Raw genomic sequence first — 25,670 nt, forward strand, 5'->3', positions numbered from 1 at the left:
TCCCATCATGAAGCCAGTTTGCAATCTAATTACCTCCCTGACCAGCCACTCCACAAGCCCTCACTTTGGCAACAACCTCTGATGTGGTACCTTACAAGACCTGGAGAGACAGGATTCGAGAAGAGTTGAGAGAGTGAGTGTTGGGAATGGCTGAGGGGAAAGTTGGTCTGAGGGGAAAATTGGGCTGAGGAGAAAGGCGGAGAAGTCTGCGAACACGACTGGGATTTGTTGATGTGTGTGAGAGTGAGATGAGAGCTTTATTTGAGGGGTCATCCTGCCTCTGGCTCTGTTCATCACCGTAAAGCCTGTTCATCGCTGGGGTCCTGTGATCATCTGGACACCTCAAAGTTTGCTCACTTCATCATCTGGCTGTCCCAGTGCCAAATAAACAGCTGAGTCCCCCCCCCCCCCGGTTTGTCCCCTCCCTGTCTGTGACTGAGTCCAGAATGCGGCGCCTAGTTCTTTAGATTTATTTTACCCATTTGTACATAATTATTTATTTATTTATTATCGATTTGGTATTTTCCTTTTCTTCCCCACCACAACCCGCTGTCGTCTCCTCCGTCATGATTAAATCCTCCCTGATTCTTTTTATTATTGATTGCGTTTCGGGAAATAAACCCGTTGGGTTCAAAAGCTTAAGTTTCCTTGTACCTCTCCTCACAACCCACGTGCACACCGCCGCCATTAACTTGGAACGCCTCATTTGAACCACTTGGGACATCACGGGATTTTGACCTCCTGCCGCGACAAGCTCGACGTTAGTTGAGCCGTTGACGCTGCAGTATCTTTGTGACTCTCCAAGTTTGTAATGGACAGTGTTAGCTCGTCAGTTATCTTTGATGTCGAGAAAGGTGACAAAGGTTACCAAAAATCTCCCACGTGAAATAAATGGCAGGGTGGAAGGAATTGACAAAATCCTTTCTGTTGCAGGATGCGGCACCAAGACAGTTGCGTGCAAATCATTTTGTTATACAAAAATTAAATGAATCAAAAAATTGTTGGACAATATAACCAATATAAAGGTTTGCAGAGTTGGGATTCATTTTAGGAAGATGTAGCTACACCGTTGGTCGACTTGTTCGGTGTTCAGCAAGTGAAAAGCATTTGAGAGTGGGGACCGGTACAGTGAGGTAGAGTGGAGTTGTTATGCTTGTTTCCTTGAAAGTACGGTGATAGAACCCGAAGAACCTAGACAGTGTCGACCTTTCACAGGTGAATGTATACTGTTGGACCCACTTTGAGAGGGCGGCTCATTTTTGTTGGCCTTGTGGATCTTCGGTAAAAACTAAATGTGGGACTATCTTGGAGGTGGTGACGATGAGATTGCAAACGATAGCTGAAAGCTCCTGTTTGGAAATCAAATTTTTGCATTTTTGACAGACTTTTGGTTCGCCAGGATAAGGTCTTTGTTGACCTTCGAATTAAAAACAGTGACTGAAACTTGCTGGAAGGCTTCTTGTTCGTAAAGGTCGGTCGGCCAAACCACTGTTGCACTGTGTTTGTCATCAAACCGGCGGACAATGTCCTCCAATTTTCTGAGAGATTCAAGTATATTTCATTCTTCTTTGGTGAGGATGGAGGCGTTGACTCTGTGATGTTCTATGTGACATTCTTTTTTGGTCTAAAAGGTTTGTGGAGGTACACTGGCCATCTGGGGATGAAAAAAGGATTGGTGGAGGACTCCAAATGTATTCCAAAAGTTGAGCAATTCAACCTAATCTCATAAAGGGATTGGTTAGGATTATCCGGCTTGTTATGAAACACAATGCCTCGAGTTGAACATGGCAGAGAAAGTTATCGGTCTTCTTTCACAGGTTTCTGCACCGCTTCCTTCTTCATGTGAATATGTGGAGGTGTGATTAGACCTTTCATCATGACATCACCAATTTACACCGATCATAGCATGTGAACAAAATCAAGCTCCTTTTGGGCAACTTTGGCCAACGGCCATTGCCCTCTTCATTTCAAGATCTGTTGTTAGGCTCCAATGGAGCTGCAGGAACTGGATGGAAAATAATAATGATTCGTTGGGAATCATAACCACAAAGAAAATTTCAAAAATAGCAGACGTTGAACTTTAATTGTTAAAAGATCTATTTTGAATTAACCATTTGATTTGTTTCCTTTTTTTTCATAACATGGGTTGTTGACATTGTGCTCTCCCTCACGTGTGGCATATATAGTGGTTATTAAAGTTAAAAAAAAAAACACATTAACCAGACTATTTCAGACGACTGTATGACGAAGGCTTCTCAACTCATGTTGAGTTGTTTGGCATACTCGTCATACTTTCCAAGTGAATATTGGCAAGAGTAAGCAGCAATGGGAATCAAAGCAACACCAGCCAGTGGAGAAATACCGTAGACAAGTTTTTATCCACTCAACCAAACAGCCAGCTTGGTTATCAATGTGGTATATTTTAATTGTCTTTGTAATACGATTACCTTTACGTCCTGTTGGTGTCGGATCGGATGCACTCTTTAAAGTTGTCTCGGCAGTTTCTTATCATCACAATATCACCAGAGTCCAGAGATGACAAAAACCTGGATGGGTAGTGCAGGAACAGACAAAGGTCAATGTTTGGGCTCATCAGAAACATACCATTTCAAAAATCAAACAATCTCAACTCCTGCACTTAGTACTAATTACAACAGTTAATCTCAAGCAAAATAACTTGATTAGGGTGCCAGCACACAATGGCCTATTGTTTTGAAAATTGCTCTGGAATCTTTATGATTTGAAGAAGCAAATAAAACGTTGTCATTGTGCATTATTGTTTTGTAAGCTTTGTTATATTTTTCATGCAGTGCTTTAAAGTTGTGAATGACAAACAATAAAAAAAGAAAAGAGTAATAATAATGATAAGAATCAGCTGTGTTGTTTTGGGCAATGTTTGTTCGCAGGTACTCAGATGGACTTTTAATGTTTATTATGTTTTCTTGTGCTTTTTAGCTTGTGATTCTGTTTCATATCCAAGGGAATTTGCACGTTTCAATAAAAACCTTTGCACTAACCAATGTGAGGATAGCATACCTGTTGATGAGCATCATAAACAAACAACACTTTGAGTTAAGTTAGACACGTATAAAGGCAATCTGTCTTCTCCAGGGAAAGCCATGCATTTTGGTATATTAAAGTGTAGCAACGTTGAGTGTAGAAAATAGTGTGTTTTGAGAGGATTGGCAGGTCACGGTGTTTACAGCTTCGACAAGATGTTGTTTCATGTAAACATGATGGGAAAAATTCACCCAGTGAAGCCAGAAAAGTAGCAGTGTGGGCAGACCGATACATAATTGTGAGGAGACTGGCGTTCCATAAATATTTGACTACTCATGGTTCAGAGCCGCCCAATCATTCACTGCCAGGGACACAGAACAGAGCACACTTTATAACGCCGTGAGACTGCCGAGGCCTCTGGGACGCCAGGTTGGCCCAGGCAGGACGGCAAAATGGGCGCCTTCGTGGCCACAAATTAACATTGGTTGGTGGGCGAGCAGGCGAGGAGAGCAGTCTCTCTTTTTTATTTCTGTAATTTTTTTCCTGGAAATGTCTGTGCCTTGTTGAGAGACACTACGTAGATAGGGCGGCGAGGCCGACGGTTTGTTTTTCTCCAAATTGCGAGCTTGGACACACTTATCTGTGTATGCTAAGACCACCTGAAACTTATTATGATCGGCAATAAGCCATGATGCATCGCTTTTTGGTTTCTTACTGGGCATTTTCTGGCTGCTTTCCAAAGGAACATTGGGAATGGATTCAAAAACCGACAACGACTGGGTGGTCTTGACAATAGATTTGCTTTGGCCCAACAACAACTATATTAGTGACTTTCATTGACGTGTTCACGTAGGTGGTGTCCAAACAAGCAAACTTTGGGGATCTTTTCTGTGCTTTTAACCATTTGTCTAAATACTGCAAAAATATTTTGCAACATACTTTTGCTGCAACATGGAAGACCTTTTGTTATGAAGAAAATCAAATTAAAATCTGCATTCACAATAATAAGTCTCAAACTTTATAACCAAATAAGTGTCGTAAATGTTTGTAATATTACAAGTTGATTACTCTTCTCTTGGCATGCAATGCTAACATTCACTAATAACTAAAGGGCTCACTATGATGATTTACATGAACATACCACCGTCCTCATCATTGTTATTGAAAGCATTACTGTTCGAACACAAAGGAAACATTGGGGCGACCGACACGTCTCTGAGAGCCGTGTATAACATCCTATTCACAGTTGAGAGTTGACCTGAGAGGACTTGGCACAGCAGAAATGATGCAGTTCACACCTGACTGTGGATCATGTTAGAGTTTGTATGGTCATGTTGGAGATCTGGTCAATTCAAAAAATGTCCAATCTGATCTGATGGTTTTGCTTTTGGGGTTTAATGACCGTCCTGGAGAGTTTGTGTTGATTTTCAGTGAGTGGTTAGAGGTAGAATCGATCAATGTTTTCGGTTGTCATCTTTCAGCAGTGTGGTTATGGGTTTGTTTTCCATCAACATCTAATCCATTTGAAACCTTCGTTCTGGTGTGGTGCTGGGATTGCTGCTACATAGTGGAGCACACTTTCCTTTAAAGGGAATGTTATGTCATCTACAGTATATTGAATACTTGTGGGGTATGCTTACACATTGTTAGCAAAAACGAACCGTGCTTCCCCATTGTCTCGGGTCACTCACCTGCATTTGATGTTTCATTTATTTATATGTTCATTTACGGATGCTTTCCAACGATTCTGTGATTTTTTTCCCGGTGTACCGGCTTCTATGTCCATCGGCACGCAAAATTACAGCTTTCTACGTCACCCGGAAGGTACCGACCTTTAATATCAGTCAGTCAGTGAATCAGTGGTTAGAATCAGCTTTATATATTGAATATATCAGGTGGTGTCATAAAAGTGATTTTTGTAAGAACAGACATGTATAAATGAAGACGAGCAGAAACGGGATATTCTGTGTTGTACAACATATGAGTAAGTTAAGAGAATAAGTTAAAGGGCTCTATTAAGTGAGTCAAAGATATCTTCGGATATGAATACGACAGATTCAATGGTCCGATTGGCCTATTGTCTTGGAGTCTTGTATATGGATGTGTTGATTCGCCCAGAATGAGAGAGGATGATTTGTAATATCCATCCCCACCGGGAGCAGCACCGATACGATACACATTTACATAGAGAGAATTGGGGTGCTTCCTCCACCCTGAACCCTCATGACTGAGTGTTTTTAACCACCAAAAACCTTCACGAGCACATGCTGAGTACAGCCACCAGTTTTCAAGTCATTCCATACAGTGGTTCAGGAGTGCATAGAAGTCAAACACACAAAAAAGAAAACGCTTCTCAAATGCTATATAGTATATAGTATGATTGCATCAGGTGAAAGAAAAAGGAATGAACCAGCACATTTTTTTAAATTGTATAAAATGCATATCCCAAATGTCATCATGGATGTACGGCTGTAGTTGTGTACGGAGTGTAGATAGCAAACTAACAAGAAGAAAAAGAGCAATCTGAGATTGCAGACCCGTGCCAGGACTCGTTTTGTGTGGCGTTTGTGTACAGGTGTGTAATGTAAGTAATGACATAATTAGAACTGCGACTTTATTAATGCTGGTGGCATTGATGACCGGTTCAGCCATTTCAGGGAAGATTTTTGAAGGTTTAAAAAAAAGCCCAAAAAAGCAATATGGCTGCCGAATCATGTGACTGATGACATAATCAAAAAAATTTTGTGGACCATTTTATCCCAAGATGACCCTCAAAATTTTTCATACTGATCGGATGCAGCGTTCTACATATGCAATGTCATAACAGAGGCACCTGTCATAACATGATGTCATAACAGAGGCACATGATGTCATAACAGAGGCACCTATGACGTCATTAAAAAAAATCACACTCTTTCTCCATGAGGAGTACTTGCCATGGGCCAAGTTTCAATTTTTTCCTTGGTGCAGTTTCAGATAGTTTCCAAAGTTTTTCTGTTTTTCCAATATGGCTGCCACACCACGTGACCTATGACGTCATTATAATTAAAACGTTATGCATGAGTCGTCCAACAAGTAGTTGCAGAGAAAAATACCAAAGTTGTGCAGACAAACAAACAAACAAACAAACAAACGGACCCAAATGCAATACCCTCTCCTTCGGCGAGGGTGACAAATATTTTTGTCACATTTTTGGCCCCACAACTTTTTCCATTGGTTGACGAGGTTGTGAATGATTTATTTATCGCAGTTGACGAAGTAGCTGGAGGCATGATATTTTCGGCTTGTCCATCCGTTAGTACGCATTTATGCGCATACGTACTTACATATGTAGGTTGGTACATCCCTAATTACGTACGTATAAATGTACGTCCTTGCTAAATCTCATTATTTTTATGCCACTTGACAAAATCGCTGGAGGCATTATCTTTTCAGTTTGTCCGCTGTCCGTACTTACGTCCATGCTACATCTCGTTATATTTATGCCTTGATTGACAAAGTCACCGGAAGCATTATGTTTTCGGGTTGTCCGTCCGTCCGTACGTACTTATGTGTGTACATACGTACATACGTACGTATGTGTGTCCATCCATGTTAAATCTCTTTATCGCGATATCTGCCGAATCGTGTAGCGGAGTTTGTTCAATCTTGGTTCGAACATCCATAATGATGTAATGATGAACTGCTTGGATTTTGGAGTCAATAGGTCGAAAATCAAGGGTTAGAGGTCATGTTAGGTAAAAATTATGTCACCATGTTAACTTGTGAAACAGTGATGGGATTTTGACCAATTTGGCATAAGTATACACTGAAGCCCTGACAACTGATGGGGATATAGCTCATCCCCAGCACCCATGTTGCAGTCTGGTCACTGAGGTTTGGTGACGCCACCATGACACCTTTATACGGCCTGGATCTGAAGCAGTTTCAGATTAGAGGGAACACCGGGCGGGAGATTGTTATCCAGTGTAACCAGTAAATTGGACAACACTGTTGACCTTAATACAGGAAAAGGTTAATAAATCCTTCCCGTGATTGTAAAACTGGCTATGGCCTTATTTATATCTTTGACTGCCTTCCCCCCACCCAACCTCCTCTTCACCTATGATCAGATCATGAAGTTAGCCTGAAGTATAAAGTTCCTTCCTTTGTTTATTCATGTGCAATGCGGTTGCAAAATATGCTGGTTGCATACTTTGTGGGAGGGCAGCAAGTTCCACCTTCAGGTTAACGAAGGAATTTGTAACTTGTTCAGGGTGCCGGCAATAACCTGCCTTCTCTTTGTGAAAGACACTGTGGAATATTTAATGCTCACAAACAAGCAATACTGGCAGAGGACACCCAGCTTAACATCCTTATGATGATGCACTCTGGTGCAATGGCCTGCTTGTGAATCAACAGGGTGACAGTTTATCGTCAAGCCAGGAATAAAACCCAGATGAGACAGCTCAAAGTTTGAGTGCAGCTTCTCTGAGTCGTCCTGCCAGCTCATTTACAAGGTATGGCAATGTGAATTGATTGCTTTATCACGGCAGTTGAAACGTTAAAAAGATACATTGCATGGATCAAGACTCATGGCTGAGCTGAGAGATGAAAGGCAACAGCCTCAAGTCAGGTTTAAGTGGACAGCAGACTACTTAAACAACTGACAAACATCAAGGTATTAGAATAAAAGATGACACAGAGATGACCGGATTTGACTGAAGATGCCCATGAGTGATAAGTGTAAAAGGCTAAAGAAGAGCATAAGTTCGTGGAGTTTTGAAGGATATTACAAGGTTGGGGAAAAAGAGGGATAAACGAATATAAATTATGATGGGGACTGGACGGTCAGGATATGTGGATGGAAATTGAGAGGAGATTGTCAGGTGAACGTGTTCTTCCTGTAAGAGCAGTGGCAGAGCCAGAGGATGGGGCAAGGAATGCACAAAGGCAGAAAATGGTTGATTGTCTGACAACCTGCCTTCAGTGGGTCATTAACACGCCCCGTGCCTCTGGTTCATGGTGTACTCGTGGCCTCCACTTCAAGGTAGTGGCCATGTATGGTTAAACGAATATTAAGTACCAACACATTGGCACTTGCAGTGTTGTGATGCAAGTGGCAATATGTTGGCTTTAATATCATTATCCAAGAACAGCTGCTAGAGGGTACCTAAAGCACCACAGTTCCCCCAACAGCTCACAAAATGATGGTATGTATCTGTGACAAAATGAAGAAAAACCTTTTCTTTGTACAGGATGACCAAATAAATTATGACACATTTACAATTGTGAACCTGATTTTTGTTTTTTTTTTCAAATAAAGACTTGGAATGATGGAGGATTCCCAGTCAGGGCTGACTTTGGAGGACGGCTTTGTGATATGGCTGATTCAGGAGAGGTCATGGTTGATGGTGAGACGTACAAATTTAAGAGAATGAACTTTTCAGTGGCTGACCATGGAAATAGATAGGTCGGTTAACGTTTGACCGTCCTTCTGGAGTGACTGCATTGTAAGACTGAGATTTTCTAGAACTGAAAGACATAGATTTCATTCGTCAGACCAGCATATAATTAGGTCAACATCGGTAGGGAGTGACATAGCTGCCGGCTGCCTATTAGAGCGGTGGTAACAGGAATTGCAAAGCTCGTTCCGGTCACATGACTTTAAGTAGGTCAAAATGGCCGACTTGGTAAATGCCTTCAAAAATCTTCTTCTCCAGACCCACCAGTCAGAATGCTACCAAATTTTGGTTACAACATTAGGCCAGGACCGAGATAAGTTACAGGTCCAGTGGTCCTATTTTTGTGATATGTGCTGGCCGACTTCCCTGCAGATGGGATGTGACCAAAAACAGAAAGGCTGAATAGAACAGACACTGGAGAAGCAAGATAGATATGAAAACAAGGGCAATGCTGCCATTTGGTCCCATCACTTAAGTGAGAATGAGCCCAGGCAGAATTTCCAACTTTTCAGATGAGACCGACACAAAGTCGCGTAACCAGTGCGTATGAGGGGGGAGGGGGGGGTAATACGGTGAAAGAATGGGATGGGTTGGGTACATGGGATTTGGAGGCAAATACAGAATTATGGCATTTCCCCTTATTGCACGAGAATCTAAAATAGAGGTATACAGAGAGTCGTCATCATTGGGTGGACGGTGCTCCACATAGACACTTATTGTGTAGTTATGGAGAGGTAGATGCAGCCAAACTTGTTCAAGTGGGCTAGGATGTGTTTGTGAGAAGAAAGGAAATGCCACGATTGTGATTTTTGGAATTCAAAGTGCTTTAATTCCAAGAATCACAATCCTGGCATTTCCATTCTTCTCAGAACATTATCAACCATGTTCCACATTCCATTATTCTTTTCTGACCAGTATTCTGATATGGCAATTTCAAAATGAGGTGATCCACCCCAAAGTGCTCAGTGTGCAGGAACTGCAGGAAACTGGCATGTTTGGGGCGAAATAAAATGCATTATGCATCTGGGGATAAGGAATGTTACTTTGGAATGGCTCACCAAGCTTCTGAACGAAGTGGAAAATACTTGAAAAGGTACCTGAGAAAAAGGGCTGTGCCTCCGCACAATGAAAGACTTGGAGGACTTTCAAAGCTCGCCAAACGGGCACGCTCTTGTACAAACTCCCGATCATGTGGGTCGGTGCAAGGCCCGAGTGGTAGGACGTGTGTTACACAAACCCACTGACTGATCGCTAACAGTGAATGGACTGAATATCTGGAAATTAGGTTTCCTGAACGCCAATGGGATGGACATATCTGGGGCTTGTGCAGGTACAGGGTAAGTTTAAAATGATATTTACTATTAATCATATTGGGAGGGGTTGGGGGGGGGGAGAGGACAGAGCTTTGGGAGGTGTGAGGGCTGTTATAAATATGTTGTTTGTTTGATTCTGGGGCCATAAGAGAAACTACAACGGCATTCAGTAGAGAACATACCTCTGCCAGGCTGAACAGTTGACGTTTTGTATCCCACTGATAAGGCCAGATCTCGATCAAATTGACTTGATCTTCGAATTTACTCGCATTGATCTGAACCAAAGTCGAATTGCCTCGTTCTTGTCACCTACCCAAATCATCCACCTCGTTTTGTCATAACTCATCCACAACTTTTTGAAACATCATGCTTTACAGCCCCATCTCTCAATGCTAAAGAATCACTTATAAAAGTTAAAAGAAAGTTCTTGTATCCAGATCCAGATCTTCACTGAAATCGAATCATTTCGCCCTTGTCACAAACCCAACCGATCCACCAAATTTCATACAAATCCATCGACAATTTTTAGAGATATCCTGTTCACAGACAAACAAACAGACAGATAAACAGTGGCAAAAACATCACCTCCACTCACTTTTGAAGGTGAAGGTTATCACAATCGATTTTTGCATCTCTTGCTAAAAATTGAAGCGTGTGTGTGTGTGTGTGTGTGTGTGTGTGCGTGCGTGCGTGCGTGCGTGCGTGCGTGCGTGCGTGCGTGCGTGCGTGCATGCGTGCATGTGTAATATCGACGGCTGATACGAGAATATGTCTGGTGTTGGCTTAATGATTAGGTTGGTAGGCTTGGGATCTGAGGATCCTGAGTTCAACTCCCACTTGGCTGTTAAATTAATACCAGGTGGGGTTGACTCTGCCTGTCATCCTTCCGAGGTCGGCAAAATGAGTGCCAGCTTGTTGGTATACTGTGTCGGAGTGGTGACCCGTCCAGGGTTGTGTGCAATAGCCAAGGAGACTGCTTAGGCAGCACCAACGCAACGCTCAACACCAACACAGAGCAAGGTCCCAATGGATGGATGGATGGATGGATGGATGGATGGATACAAGAATGTACTAACAGGAAGTGGTATGAACCCAACACCTCTCATCCATGGATATTTGTCTCATTCCCATATTTCCACGAGTCCAATTTGCATTCAGCAACAGAACAAGTTGATTTTTAAAAGCATATTGTCACTTCATCTGGACAATCCAAAAAATGAATGGAACGGATCATCACTACATATGGTTAGTGATGTATCCGATATATATATATATATATATATAATGGAATTATTATCGTGCCTTCTCTGCTGATGTGATGAATGTGTAGGTTATTCGCAGAATTTTTTTGAGCAGATCATTTATGGCTGCTGACGCATCCGAATTCTGTCGTTATTTTCAAGTTCTTGTTGGAACGTGGGTAATAATTACCTTTTACACTATAAACAATCCTAAAATGTTTCAAAATTTCTTATTTTGAAAGAATTTTCTCTGCCATTATTTTAAACCCCCAAAAGGAAGTAGTGCTCTGTTCATGTAGTGAGTCAGCAGTTATTTTTATTTTATTTTATAGTTCTTTATATACTGCTGAAGTACTGGAACAGAAGTTTCATTACCTCCACCACCGAAGGTGAATGAGGTTATGTTTTTACCCCTTTCTGTCTGTCTGTCTGTCTGTCTGTCTGTCTGTCTGTGTACAGGATATCTGAAAAAGTTGTGGACGGATCCGGATGAAAAATTTTGTGGACAGGTTCGGAGTGAGATAGACGATCTGATTATATTTTGGTGAAGATCCGGATCTGGATCCAACTACTAGAATTTTTAAAGTGATTCTTCACCATTGAGAGACATGGCCAAGAATGATATATAGCTTGATATCTTAAAAATGTATTGGGCCTCATATGTTCTCGGGGATCAGGCATTACGTGGCGGAGGTATGCGCTCTACCGAGTTTCTTATTTAATATCATTTTATCATACCTTATTTCGTTCCTTATTTAATATCATTTTAGTCATTATCATTAGTCCTTTTGTGAGTCATTTTATTATTATTAGTCATTTTAGGATTCTTATAGTGCATTTTATGGCTGGTGATCCACTAGTAGTTCTTGTAGGATTCTTTAAATATGAAGCTTTCCAGTCTCAGGGTGGTCTTTGTCCATTGATTTGTTTCCTTACAAGATGAAAATGATCAACTCACTATTGTTATGTTCAATTTGATCTTCCTTGTACTTGTTAAAATTAGATCAGCGAAATGTTAGCTTTATACTTCATCATTGGATTCCTCTTCATCAGCTGCTTTAGGTCTCAAATATTTACCATCATGATTGACTGGGACGTAGTTGTTGGCCAAGGTGTAGAGAAGGCCGCATGTTTGACGTGCCCTGCAATGAGGATCCCCTTAAGTGCTGAAATTGCGGTAGCCGACACAGTGCTGCATTTAAAGGTTACTCGAAAAAACTTCAATGCTAAGCAAGGTCAAGTACACAAGGGTTTTATTGAGTCTGAGTTTTGCAGACATGGTGAAAATGCCATGTGTAGGGGCTGCACAGCAAAAGGGGCTTTAAGTTTCAGGCATGATTTCACTTTCTGCACAAACTGAGTTTATGGGTGTCTCTTACAAAATATGTCTCAATAACACCGCAGTTATTTCAACTTCGGTAATGTCTTTCTCCATTAATTTACGAGTTTTACAAGAAATCACCACTGACCGCTGTTCTCGTGCTATAACATGATCCAAATTATATGAAAGGTGGTCTTTTGATTACAGTGAAGACTCTCATAGTTGAACCTTTCATTCTGTACCTAATCGCAACAGGTGTGGAATATCACAAGATAATGAAGTCCCAGTTAAAGGTCATTTGATACCAGTGCCCTAACACTCACACCTATTACAGGTGGTGTTAACGACAGAAATGATCCCGAGTAGGGAATTGGGTTAGGGTGCTGGCACACAATGGCCTACTCTTTTTCAAACGATATCATGTGATCTTTAATATTCACAAGCTAAAGGCAAACGAGATCGGGGGCTTTATGACCCAGACTGAAGGACTTCTCAGGATATAAAATCTGACCATCAAAACGATATAATGAAAAGCATTGAATTACGAGGCAAATCCCTTGGATGATACACAGTTGATTGTTCTGACTAATGCAACAGGCTAGTGAAACTCCAGACCCGAGGATCTTAAGCCAGCCACCTTAACCGGTGAGCCAACACTAGGGCCTCCTTCCAAAATGTAGAGGGGAGTAAGTTAGATAAAACAATAACACTAAAAAGTATTGATCGTCCTCGAATTCTCTTTTGTCAAGCAATTATGTAAGATCAACGATTATATTGCTTAACTCCCTGGGAAAAGCAATACTTGGGGAAAGTTTCCGTTCCACCTCTTGAAACCCACCCATGTGTAGAGATAGCAGCCAACACCAGAAACTTGCATACACACACACACACACACACACACACACACACACACACACACACACACACACACACACACACACACACACACACACACACACACACACACACACACACACACACACACACACACACACACACACACACACACACACACACACACACATTGGGACCTCGGAGGCCTCCATTCGAGGTTCCGAAACCTGCATAAGGAATATGGAGATGACAACCAATGACATAGGTGGACACTTTGAGACCACGTCAGTCTCAGTTCCATCTCCTGATACCCACCCTCATGTTGAGATAGCAGCCAACGACACACACACACACACACACACACACACACACACACACACACACACACACACACACACACACACACACACACACACACACACACACATACATTATTATTATTATATTTCATATGCAACCTGTGGCTGCTGTTTGCATCATTGCTCGGAGCACAGCTGTGCCGCTGATGCAGTGCCCCCTGTTTACACTAAACTGGTTCTCATTTTGCCGACCTCGGAAGGATGACAGGCTGAGTCAACCCACCTGATGTTATTTAACAGAACCACTGGGGCTCAATCTTAAGATCCTAAGATCTTCAGCCAACATCAGGCTTCCTTATATCATAAGGAAGTATGGATCTTAAACAGCACAGGTTATACTACTATGACTAAGATGAACAAAACATCACCATGCTCTTGATTTTTATGCACATTTTTCAACAGTCATAGCGTGACAAAATCACCAGGAGAATGAAACATGTTGTAATTTTTTTTTGGCCTCATGTCTACCAGTGTCACGATGCCAGACGGGGAGGAATCAGGCTCAAAAGCGGGCCCGTAAGCCTCAAGATGGTGTCTTCATCCCAGAATGCAATCAAGATGGTACCTATAAGGAGGTGAGGTTTCTGATTTTAGGAAGTAATCTGAAGAGTGGAATGGGGATGGTTTGCTGTTTGTGGTTTTTAAAAAATATATATACAAAGTCGAGGTTCACGGAGGAACGAGGAGATTGAACGGAGTAGGACGTAACATAACAAAAGGAACAACATAAAGAGGGGGAAAACACACCAACAGCAGGTTGAGAGGCAATACAGATGGACACTTGGACAATAAGGGATGTGGGGAGGAAAAAGGCCGAGGGGAGGACACATGGGGTGGAAAAGATGGATAGAGAAGCAAAGTTCCAGGAAAGAAAAACTGGAAAGTTGGAAAGAAGTGCACTTGGGGAGGGTTAAGAGGTGTAGAAAGAAAATCAAGGTTTTGGATGGGGGATGATTTGAGATGGTGGTTAACAAAGCATGGAAAGAGCAGAGGGTGCAAGACCAGAAAGGAGGTGGAAGAAGGCAGAGAGATCACTGACCTGTCTGCGATGGGAGGGTGATATGCCCATAGACCCAGTTTCATCGTGGGAGATTCCAGTGATATTGAAGGCTCTGGTCTTCACAACGTCAAACTGAGCAAAGTTTGTGGCAGGGGTACCACCCCAGAGGGGAGAGTTGTTACGAAGGTACATGGGACGATTTGCCAGATGGTTCTTTCTGAGAGAGAGATCATGAGATTTGTCTGGACTGAAAGACGTATTTCAAGTGTTTGACCAGCTTGTGATTCTATCAATGTTGTTGATGCATGATTATGATTAAAAAAAAAAATTAATGACCATCGTTTTGTTGTTTGTTTGTTATATTAAGGATGACTTTTGGAGTTTTTGGGTCCTTGAGGACTTTTGGGTCCTCAGGAACTTTTTGGGACTTTTGGGTCCTTGGGGACTTTTGAGTCCTCAGGAATTTTTGGGTCTTTTGGGCTCCTTGGGAACTTTTTGGGACTTTTGTGTCCTCAGTGACTTTTGGGACTTTTGGATCTTTGAGAAATTGTTGGGCCTTTTGGGTCCTCGGGGACTTTTTGGGACTTTTGGGTCCTCAGGAACTTTTGGGTCTTCAGAAACTTCTTGCTACTTTTGGGTCCTTGGAGACTTTTTGTGACTTTTGGGTCCTTGGGGACTTTTTGTCACTTGTTCTTGGGAACTTTTGGGTCCTCAAACCTTTTGGGACTTTTGGGTCCTCTGGCACTTTTTGGACTTTTGAGTCCTCAGGAACTTTTGAAAATTTTTAGAAATTAATTAAAAATGAAAAGCTGAAATGCCTTGCATCAATAAGTATTCAACGCCTTTGCTTTGACACTCGAAATTGAGCTCAGGTGAATCCAATTTCCTTTGATCATCCTTGAAATGTCTCTACAACTTGATTGGAGTACACCTGTGGCCAATTCAATTGATTGGACATGATTTAGAAAGAAACACACCTTTCTATATAATATCCGACAGTTGACAGTGCAAGTCAGAGCAGAAACTCCATCATGAAGTCCAAGGAACTGTCCGTAGAACTCTGAGATAGAATTTGAGGAGACATAGATGTGCGGAAGGGTACAAAATAATTTCTAGAGTGTTGAAAATTTCCAAGAGCACAGTCAGCTCCATCACTAGGAAATGGAAAGGATATGGAACAACCGAGACTCTTCTTAGAGCTGGCCGTCTGACCAAACTGAGCAACTGGGCAAGAAGGAGCTTTGGTCAGGGAGGTGAAGAAGAACCCAATGACCACTCTGATAGAACTACAGAGTTCCTTGGCTGGGATGGGAGAACTTGCTGGAAGGACAACAATCTCTGCAACACTTCACAAATCTCGGCTTCATGGGAGAGTGGCCAGACGGAAGCCACTCCTGAGAAAAAAGGTACATAACACCACTCATGGAGTTTGCAAAAAGGCACGTGAAAGCCTCTGGGAGCATGAGGGAAAACATTCTGTGGTCTGATGAGATGAAAATTGAACTCTGTGCCCTGAATGCAAAGCACTACATCTGGCAGAGACCGAGCACAGCTCATCACCCATCTAACAACATCCTTCCCGTGAAACATGGTGGTGGCAGCATCGTGCTATGGGGATGTTTTTCAGCAGCAGGAACTGGGAGACTTGTAAGGAAAGAGATAATGAATGCTGTCAAATACAGGCAAATCCTTGAGGATAACCTGCTTCAGAGTGCAAAAGACTTGAGACTGCGGAGAAGATTTACGTTCCAACAGGACAATGACACCAAGTATACAGCCAAAGCAACACTGGAATGGCTTCAGAACAACAATGTTAATGTCCTTCAGTGGCCCAGACAAAGCCCAGACTTGAATCCCATTGAGAATCTGTGGAAAGACTTAAAGATACCTGTTCACTGACACTCCCCATCCAACTTGACAGAGCTTGAGCAAATCTGCAAGGGAGAATGGGAGAAAATCCCCAAATCCAGATGTGCAAAGCTGATACAGATATGCCCAAGAAGCCTCGAAGCTATAATCACTGCCAAAGGTGTTTCTACAAAGTGTTGACTCAGGAGGGTTGAATACTTATTGGCACAAGACATTTCAGCTTTTCGTTTTTAATGAATTTGTTAAAAATTTCCAAAAACATGTTTTCACTTTATCATTATGGGGAATTTTATGTAGATCAGTGACAACATTTTTTAATTTAATCCATTTTAAGTTTAAGCTGTAGCACAACAAAATGTGACAAAGTCAAGGGGTGTGAATATGTTCTGAAGGCACTGTAATAGCATCTCAGCACCAGACAGAATGCCCCACCCCACTCTCTGGCATGAGTAATAAATAGACGGCTGATTACTCGATCTGACCTTTTCAAAGTTTTCACTTTCCATTTGAAAAAAATAGGACTACTGGACCTGTAGCTTATCTGGGCCTTGGCCTAATGTTGTAACCCAAATGTGGTAGCATTCCAACTGTTAGGTCTGGAGAAGAATAATTTTGAAGGAATTTTATACAATTTCCCCAAAAATTTACAAAGTCAGCCATTTTGACACACTTCCGGTCACGTGATCGGCGCGACCTCCACAACTTAACATCACGACCCCTGTCCTAATGTAATCCAAATCTAGTAGCATTCTGACTGGTGGGTCTGAGAAGATTTTTGAAGGAATTTACCAAGTCCATCATTTTGACCTCATTGAGGTCACGTGACTGGACCGAGCTTTGCAATCCCCGTTACCAGTCAGGATCAGAATGTTGCTGCCAAATTTCAGTCGGATCGGCCCAGTGTTTTGGCCGGAGAAGTCGAAATAGGAGACGGACAGACGGACGGACGGTGCACGATAACAATATTGTACCTTATCTGGAATTCCAATTCCAGATAAGCTAAAAACCTTTATGCAAAAAAAATAAAATAATAATAATAAAAACTTCTGAGTAAAGAGGGTTGTAATTCACCTGAACAAATTAATTTGTTAGCATAAATCTCAATTAATCGTCCAAGCATACAATCATACCTTTGAAATTTAAGGTAACTGAATTGATGAAATTTAGCATTCATAAGTCAAAACTTTTTTCATAAACAGCTTTTTATGACACAGAAAAGCCTGATGTTGGTTTAAAAGTTAAGGTGCCTGCTTTAAGATCTTAGGTTCTTGAGTTAGAGTCCCTGTCCTTCCGTTAAATAACACCAGGTGGGTTGACTCAGCTTGTCATCCTGAGGTCTGCAAAGTGTTGGACCAGATAATATCATTCAAGTGAGTTGCTGAAACAACAATCTCAACTTTTTATACATTGACACGCATTGCACCATGTCATTCCTTGTGCAAGTTGGAATATTTTGGTCGATGGTTAGAGTTGGACAAGTTCAACGTAAATACAGTACATGTTTCTATTACAGGTTCAATGCCACAGTTACACGAGTTACTGTTGGTGTGTCAGGCCAGATGGGAGACCGATCAGTGGCACTTCTGTCAAAAACAAGCATCCAAAGTGTACAGGTATGACTACGGAGTCTTAAACTTAGTTATTATACTTTTCCTTCAATCATACGATAACTTACAAGGTTCGTTCATAAAGTTCAACAAACAAGAAAATGAGATACAGTACTCGCGGTAGGCCAAGCAATGTCATTGTTTTATATTTTTAAATATACCATGAAGTCAGAACATACAGATATACTGCGCACGCACATGCATATCTACAGGGTGAGTCATAAATCCCAAGACACGGTTTTAACTGCTGATACAAGATTTGTTTATACCATATATTTAAACTGTTTTTTGTTTTTTCAGACAGTACAAGTAATACGTTGAACCAATTAATGCATTAAACCGATTTTTATATGAAATTCCACGTCCCTGGACCAATCACCACCAAATTTTGCACACTAATCATAGAAAACAAGAATGGCACTGGGAAGATCACACACCACCTCCACCAGGCTGAACAGTTTGTTTTGTATCCCACTGATAGGCCAGATCTGCATCAGGACCTTAACCAAAATCTAATCGGCTTGTTCTTGAGACAGACCCAACTTATCCACCACGTTTTGTCACAACCAGCAACATTTTTGAACTATCGTGCTATGTATATCGTTTTCGGCCTCAACTCTCAATGCTTCGGAATCAATTAAGTTAAACAAGCTCAAATGAGCTAAGATCCTCGTCCTCTTAATGGTGACGTCATAAAAACGAATATGACGTCAATGTGATAAATTATCTGTGCTAATGCCCGGCTTGATTCCCGCAAACAAAATTCAAACAGCTTGCCTAGTATCGGAGATAATGGTATAGGCGATTTCCATTAGCGGCGATATTATGACGTCAACTTTTTATCTAGGAAGAATTTCCAAAATCGGAGATGGTTACTGCCTGCGCGTGGGCTTTCTGCATATACATGGCAAGTTTCACGAAGATCCGATGAAAACTCTGGGTTGTGAAACAAAAAAATGTCAAAAAATAAGAATGACGTCATAAAAATTGATATGACGTCATAGTGATGCATCATATGTGCGGTAATTCATCTCTGCTAATGCCCTGTTCGATTCCTGCAAACAGAATTCAAAAAGCTTGCCTAGTTTCGGAGATAATTTTTTAGGCGATTTCCATTAGCGGAGATATTTTGACGTCATAACTTTTTTTCTCGGAGGAATTTTCAAAATCGGAGATGGTTACTGTCTGCGCAGGGTATTTCTACATATATATGCCAAGTTTCAGGAAGTTCCGATGAAAACTGTAGGCTGTGAAACAAAAAGTCCACAAGAAGAAGATGAAGAACAACAACGTGAGAAAGACCTAGAGATCCTCCACGAGGATCTAGAAAATTCCCAGATCAGAATCTTCACCAAAATCCACACAATTTGTTCTTGTCAAACATCCAACCTGTCTACCAAGTGTCCCAATCTGTCCATAACATTTTGAGACATCTTGCTTTTACCCTCTCATTTGCTCAAGGTCATCTGCCATCTGTTTCAAAATCAGCAAACATTACTGCTCTCCATAAAAAGGTGCAAAAACAGATCCCTGCAACTATAGACCAATCAGCCTTCTCCCAATCATCAGCAAGGTTATGGAATCCATCATCGCTTCCGACATTAAATCCTTCTTCTTATCTAATGGCTTGATTTTCGACCATCAATTTGGCTTCAGACCAAGTCACTCTACTCTGGACATACTGCTTCTGCTTTCCTCACAATGGATGGACATGCTAAATCCCAAACATGAGATCAGAGACATATCACGAGCTTTTGATACAGTCTGACATCTCAACCTGCTCACCAAACCCTCTTTTGAAGGTATCCAAGGCAATCTCCACTCATGGCTCGCAGACATCCTCTCCTGTTGCAGTCAACACGTGGCCCTTAATGGAGTTCTTTCATCCCCTCTTCCTGTCCAGGCTGGAGTTCCTCAAGGCAGCATTCTGGGCCCTGTTCTTTTCTGGTTTTCATCAATGATCTCTCCAACTCTCTGGAAAATCCTCTTTATCTCTTTGCTGATGACTCCACCCTCTGCCGTGAGATCCCTCATCCTTCATCCAGCCAGGCTGCAGATTCTTCCCTCTCTTCAGACCTTGAAAAAAAAAATCACAAACTGGTCCAACGCTTGGAATATATCTTTCAATCCAAATAAATCTCACACTCTCACTATCTCTCTCTGAAAGGACTGTCTCCTCGGTCTCACTATCAGCTATGATCTTTCTTGGGCAAACCACATTTCAAAGTTAGCATCCAAAGCCAGCCACCAACTGAGCATCCTCCATCGTACAAAGTCCTTGGTTGTCACACCTGAACTCCTATCCACCTACAAGGCTTTCTTCTGCATTTTGATGAAGTACTGCTCTCCCTACTCAGCTGGCTCCCCTGCCTCACATCTTGCTGAGCTTAACGCTGTGGAAAACAATGCCTTCAAGATTATTCGAATCTCCCATGATGAAACAGTCTATGCACCAATCACTTCGTCACTACAGATGAATCGGTGGTCTTTCTGTCTTCTCCCGCCGCCTTCCTGACTTTGCACCCTCTGCTCTTTCCGTGCTTTGTCCTCCACAGGTTTCTGCAGGGCACACGTGCTCCACCATCAACCCACATCTGGTGAAACTCCCAAAACACAGAATCAATGCTCACCTCCACTCACTTGTTCCTCTTTTCTCCCACCTGTGGAACCAACTTCCACATGCTCTTCAATCTCATTCTCCCCTCCAGGTCTTCAACACAGTTGCTCTCAGGTCTACCATCCCATTTCCTCCCCAATCCCAATTTCTACCCTTGTTAACCCCCCCTCCCCCCCTCCACACCAAACTTTCCTCCCAAATTTCCAGTTTTCACTTCTGAGAGTTTCCTTCTGTAAAACCATCTTGTCCACCCGATGAATCCTCTCCTGCCCTCCATTCTTCCCCTCACCAATTGTTTGTCCAAGTCTGCCTCTATTTTGGCCTTCAACTGTTGTTGGTGTTCCCTCTTCTCTCAACTGTTGCTTTTGTTTTTTTGTGGCCTGATCCATTCAGTGTGCAAGCACTCGCTCTTCCATGGGCATTGACTGTGTACACAAAAAAAATGAAAATAAACATTTATCAAACTTAAAAAAAAACATCTTCTCTCAAACCGCTGAACCAATGGATCCGAAACTTAAAAGTATATCATCGACTACACATGGGGATACAAACGTGATAACGAAAACCTCAAATCTGGAAAAAAAATCCTCAAATCTGAACCGATGGATGCGAAAGTTTAAATCACCATGTCCGATAAAAGCAGGGTTGTATCAAAGTGTGGCGGCTTCGGTCCCGGCCATAACTGCTTGCAGTTATAAAGTGTGCTTCTGCTTGTCCATTGCATAAATAGGTAAAAGCTCAAGGTCGTGGTCATCACAAATGTGAAAAACACATTTGTAGCCATAACTCTTGAAGGGATAATCGCAGAGACTTCCCACGAATGCCAAAATGGTCCTCGTCAAATTATCCTTCAGAAGTGTGTTTTCAGATTTGATATGCGACCTTCAGTTTCATATTTATCTTCACTGACGCAATTTGGTCTTAATGGGCACAAAAGTGGTCGTTAGATATCCCAGCAACCAATCAATAATCAACTCGAAAGCACCTGAAAATGCAAAGCCTGTCCGCTTTGTGTTTGGGCTTCTTATTCTTCTTCCATATGCTAAACAGTGCCTTTGACCTTTTGACATGTTGACTAAATTCTTAATTTGTCTTCTCTATATTCTCATAATAAAGCTTTGTTGAAAACTGACAAAAACTAACCCTAACAAAAAAAAAAAATGACAAAAACTCAAATGGTAAAAAAAAAGTTACTGCCTGGACAGACACACACACACACACACACACACACACACACACACACACACACACACACACACACACACACACACACACACACACACACACACACACACACACACACACACACACACACACACTTACAAAACTCTTTCTCTCACTGAGTGGGGGACAGGCTTATAAGGTTAGGGATAAAGGCAATGTATCTGGCATAATAGGGTGCACCCATCCATAATAGGGTACAGAAGTACATCCAGCCATTGATGGAATTCCAGCGTAGGTATACAAAGAAGGTGGAGATGTACTTCTGAACATGCTGACAAACCTGCTCTCAGCATGTTGGGGAATAAAGGAACTGTTCCTCAGGAACTCCAAGGCACAGTCCTTGTTTCCCTGCACAAGAACAAAGGAGAAAAGGCAGACTGCTCCAACTCCAGAGGTATCACCCCATTGTCCATCGCTGGCAAAATCTTGGCCAGGGTGCCTCTGAACAGGCTCATCCCATCCAATCCAACACAGAAGAAAATCTCCCGGAAAGCCAGTGTGGTTTCAGACAAAACAGGGGCACGACCGACATGATAGTCGTGCTCAGACATATCGAGGAGAAATGTAGGGAGCAGAACATGGGCCTGTTTGCTGCATTCATTGACCTGACCAAAACCTTCGACACAGTTAGCCGAGACAGACTGTGGAAGATCCTGTCCAAATTGGGGTGTCCGCCTCAGCTCCTCACAATTCTTTGCCAACTTCACGAGGGCCAGCAAGGTCAGGTCAAGCATAACGGGACCTTCTCAGATAGCTTCCCCATTTCAAATGGTGTAAAGCAGGGATGCGTGCTTGCTCCAACCCTCTTCTCAATCTTATTCATCATGATGATCCAGGAGGCAAAGTCTGACCTCTGAGAAGGAATCTACATCTGCTTCCATACAGATGGCAGCCTCTTCAACCTGAAACCGCTTCTGGCACAGACCAAGACATTAGAGGAGCTCATCCTAGAGCTCCTCTTTGCTGATGACTGTGTCCTCCTGGCCCACGCAGAAGAAGCTCTCCAACAGATAGTCAACTGTTTCTCTGAAGCAGTTAAGGCCTTTGGCCTCACTATCAGCCTGAATAAAACTGAAGTACTGCACCAACCACCTCCTTGTGTGAATTACAACCCACCCCAAATCAACATCGATGGCCATGAGCTGACTGCAGTTGAGAGCTTCACTTACCTGGGCAGTGTCATTGCAAATGATGCTACAGTGGACAAGGACATTAACAACAGACTGTCCAAGGCAAGCAGCTCCTTCAGTCACCTCTCCAAGCATGTCTGGCAGAACCATGAACTCTGTATTCCCACTAAGATCAAGCTCTCCAGAGTAGTCATCCTTACTCCCCTGTTGTATCATTCAGAGACATAGGTCCTCAACAGAAGACAAATCCGCTTGCTTGAGTGTTTTCATCAACGCTGTCTGTGCTCCATCATGAACATCAAATGGCAGGACTACATTACACAAAATGCGGTCAACAGAGCTGGCATTCCCAGTGTGCAAAGCACTCTGCTACAATGACAGCTGCGCTGGTCTGGCCATGTTGCATGGATGGAGGACTCAAGAATTCCAAAAGCTGTCGTCTACGGCCAATTATGTTCCGGCAAATGCAACAGGGGTGCTCCCCGAAAGCATTTGAAAGACCAGCTCAAGAGACAGCTCGCCTTGGCTGGCATCGACCACAAGACTTGGGAGAAGGATGCTGCAGACAGAGACGGCTGGTGATCAGACATCAATAATTAATGCGTGTTGTCGCTTTGAGGTAGACAGACGTGAGGCTGCAGAGGAGAAACACAGGAGGAGGAAATAATCAGTGGCAACTCAAGCCACTGCAGGACAGGATTTTCCATGCCCCAGATGCGCCAGGCCCTGCAAATCCAGGATTGGCCTTTCTTGCCACCAACGAGCATGCCAACAAGTCTTCCCTTGATCTTCATCTGTGTAGAACTGACATCATCATCATCATCATCATCATCATCATAATCATCATCATCAATGGGGTACATGGATGATACGGGTATATGTCATAAGTGGGCCATAATAGTAGCATGTCCAGTTAAAGATGGTATTTTTGTTCAGATGAGTGCGTGAGGTGAGACCATGTGTTCTATGAATGCTTCCAGTTTAGACTTTAGTAAACCATCAAGAGAATAGATTTTAAAAACTGCAGCAAAAATTAACCCAGCAGTGCACCATGGAAATGATGGCTTTATTTCAAACACCTAATCTTCGAACCTCATCATCTTCATGGGCCTCATTGTTTAACGCGAGACGGAAAGACTGAGGTGTAAGCCAAGCTCTGCCCCTCTTGCCCTGGAGGACATTTGATCCACCAGAGCGGCATTATTTTTTGTTTTAACATCCATTTTATTAACAATTGCAATTTTTATTGTGACGTTGACTTATCATGTGTTACAATAATATGGTGGAAGGAATTAAAGTGAAGGTGGTGAAAAATGGGATAGAGGGGGTGGAGACACGTTGAGTAAGTGAAACAGTTGGAAAACACACAAAAAAACGTATAGGCCCGAAACTAACTGAGGCTGAAACATAGGATCGAAATATATAGAATGGACATGAAAAAATACACAGGAGTTGGCACACAATACGAATACCAAATGATGCAAACAGAGAATACAAAATCGATGGCGCACAGCAAATACAGAACAATTACTTAGCTTTTTGGAAGCAGATCACTCGCAGGATCAAGAGAAGCAACCATGACTGGGAAACCGGAAACAGGAAGCCAACAGAACTGATATCATGATGGAGGCAGTAAACATGAGATAAAGAATGAGTAAACAGTAAACAGTAAACATAAAACTATTACGATACGACTACTACTTTTAGTGGTCCAAATTAAACTCACCTGCTTGTGGTGTCAGCTGGAGAAAGCCTTTGGACCAAGTCTTTCATGAAGCAGCTGACCAGGCCTGATGTTGGACTGAAGGTTGCAGTAAATTTGGAATTTCAGGGTGCTGTGATAACCTGTCTGTTGTTCATGAAAGACACCGTGGGACCTTTAATATCCACCAAGTAATGCTAACAAACAGGACACCAAACTTATCGTCCATCCGTGGGACGGCACTTTGTGTGACTTCAACACTGCCTGCAAAGCACAAATCAAACAGTTTATGGTCGTGTCGGGAATCAAACCCAAAATACACAGCTCAAGGGCACATGTACTATCTCTGTGCCATTCTGTAGGACATTCAGATTGTAAGCATACCCATTTTAGCATATTAACATCACAAACATACGTTTCCCCTCTAATAAGCATTTGAGCTGCTTAAAGTTAAGTGAGATACCCTGAACACTACAGGTTTTGGTAAAGAAGTATCCAAAATTCGGATTCCCATTTAGAATCCCATTGAACTTACATTCAACAACAATCAGTATCAACTTCGCAGCACATGTTCAAAATGCCATTAGCACAAAGACATACTGACCTTGAGAAATTACTTTCATGCACTTAACTCAATTTGGTGCCTGGATGCAGGATAACACAGCTTACTTCTCAGGGGCTCATTTGGCCCATGACACCGATTCCTTTTGGCATCTGTGATCCTTAATGAGCGTTAGAATCTGCTTTGTGCAGTCTGCGCATAGTTGGAGGTTTTATCCTTTAATATCGACTCACCTCTTCATGTCGTTTCATCGCATGCATTTGCGGGTATGGTTTTGGCATGCTGCACCACTCAGGCCGATGCCTTAACCTACAAGAAATAAAATAGGTTCTGGAATACTTGCAATAGCCTCCTATCATTGATCGGCATCATCGGATCTTTAAAGTAAAATTAAAGTTTGATTTCATAAAATGAGAGTTAATTGTTGTAATTACTGAGTTTTTCACC

General features: G+C 42.2%; 1 protein-coding gene and 1 long non-coding RNA gene across 2 annotated transcripts in view; one reads left to right on the forward strand and one right to left on the reverse strand.

Moving 5' to 3' along the window:
- Positions 1-10,969, reverse strand: part of LOC147029065 (uncharacterized) — a 56,427-nt gene extending 45,458 nt beyond the window's left edge. Inside the window, exon 1 of the long non-coding RNA XR_015057818.1 lies at positions 2,448-10,969. This is a non-coding gene — a long non-coding RNA (uncharacterized LOC147029065). The remainder of the gene's footprint in view (positions 1-2,447) is intronic.
- Positions 1-25,670, forward strand: part of LOC147029064 (SPARC-related modular calcium-binding protein 1-like) — a 205,339-nt gene that overhangs the window by 51,563 nt on the left and 128,106 nt on the right. The window contains exons 3-4 of the mRNA XM_085879991.1: positions 13,984-14,087; positions 17,895-17,994. Coding sequence (XP_085736117.1) covers positions 13,984-14,087; positions 17,895-17,994 — 204 coding nt within the window. The remainder of the gene's footprint in view (positions 1-13,983; positions 14,088-17,894; positions 17,995-25,670) is intronic.

Source organism: Eptatretus burgeri, chromosome 4, assembly GCF_056783735.1.
Source record: "Eptatretus burgeri isolate ZD-2024b chromosome 4, Ebu_testis_v1, whole genome shotgun sequence".
In the NCBI taxonomy this organism is placed as follows: domain Eukaryota; kingdom Metazoa; phylum Chordata; class Myxini; order Myxiniformes; family Myxinidae; genus Eptatretus; species Eptatretus burgeri.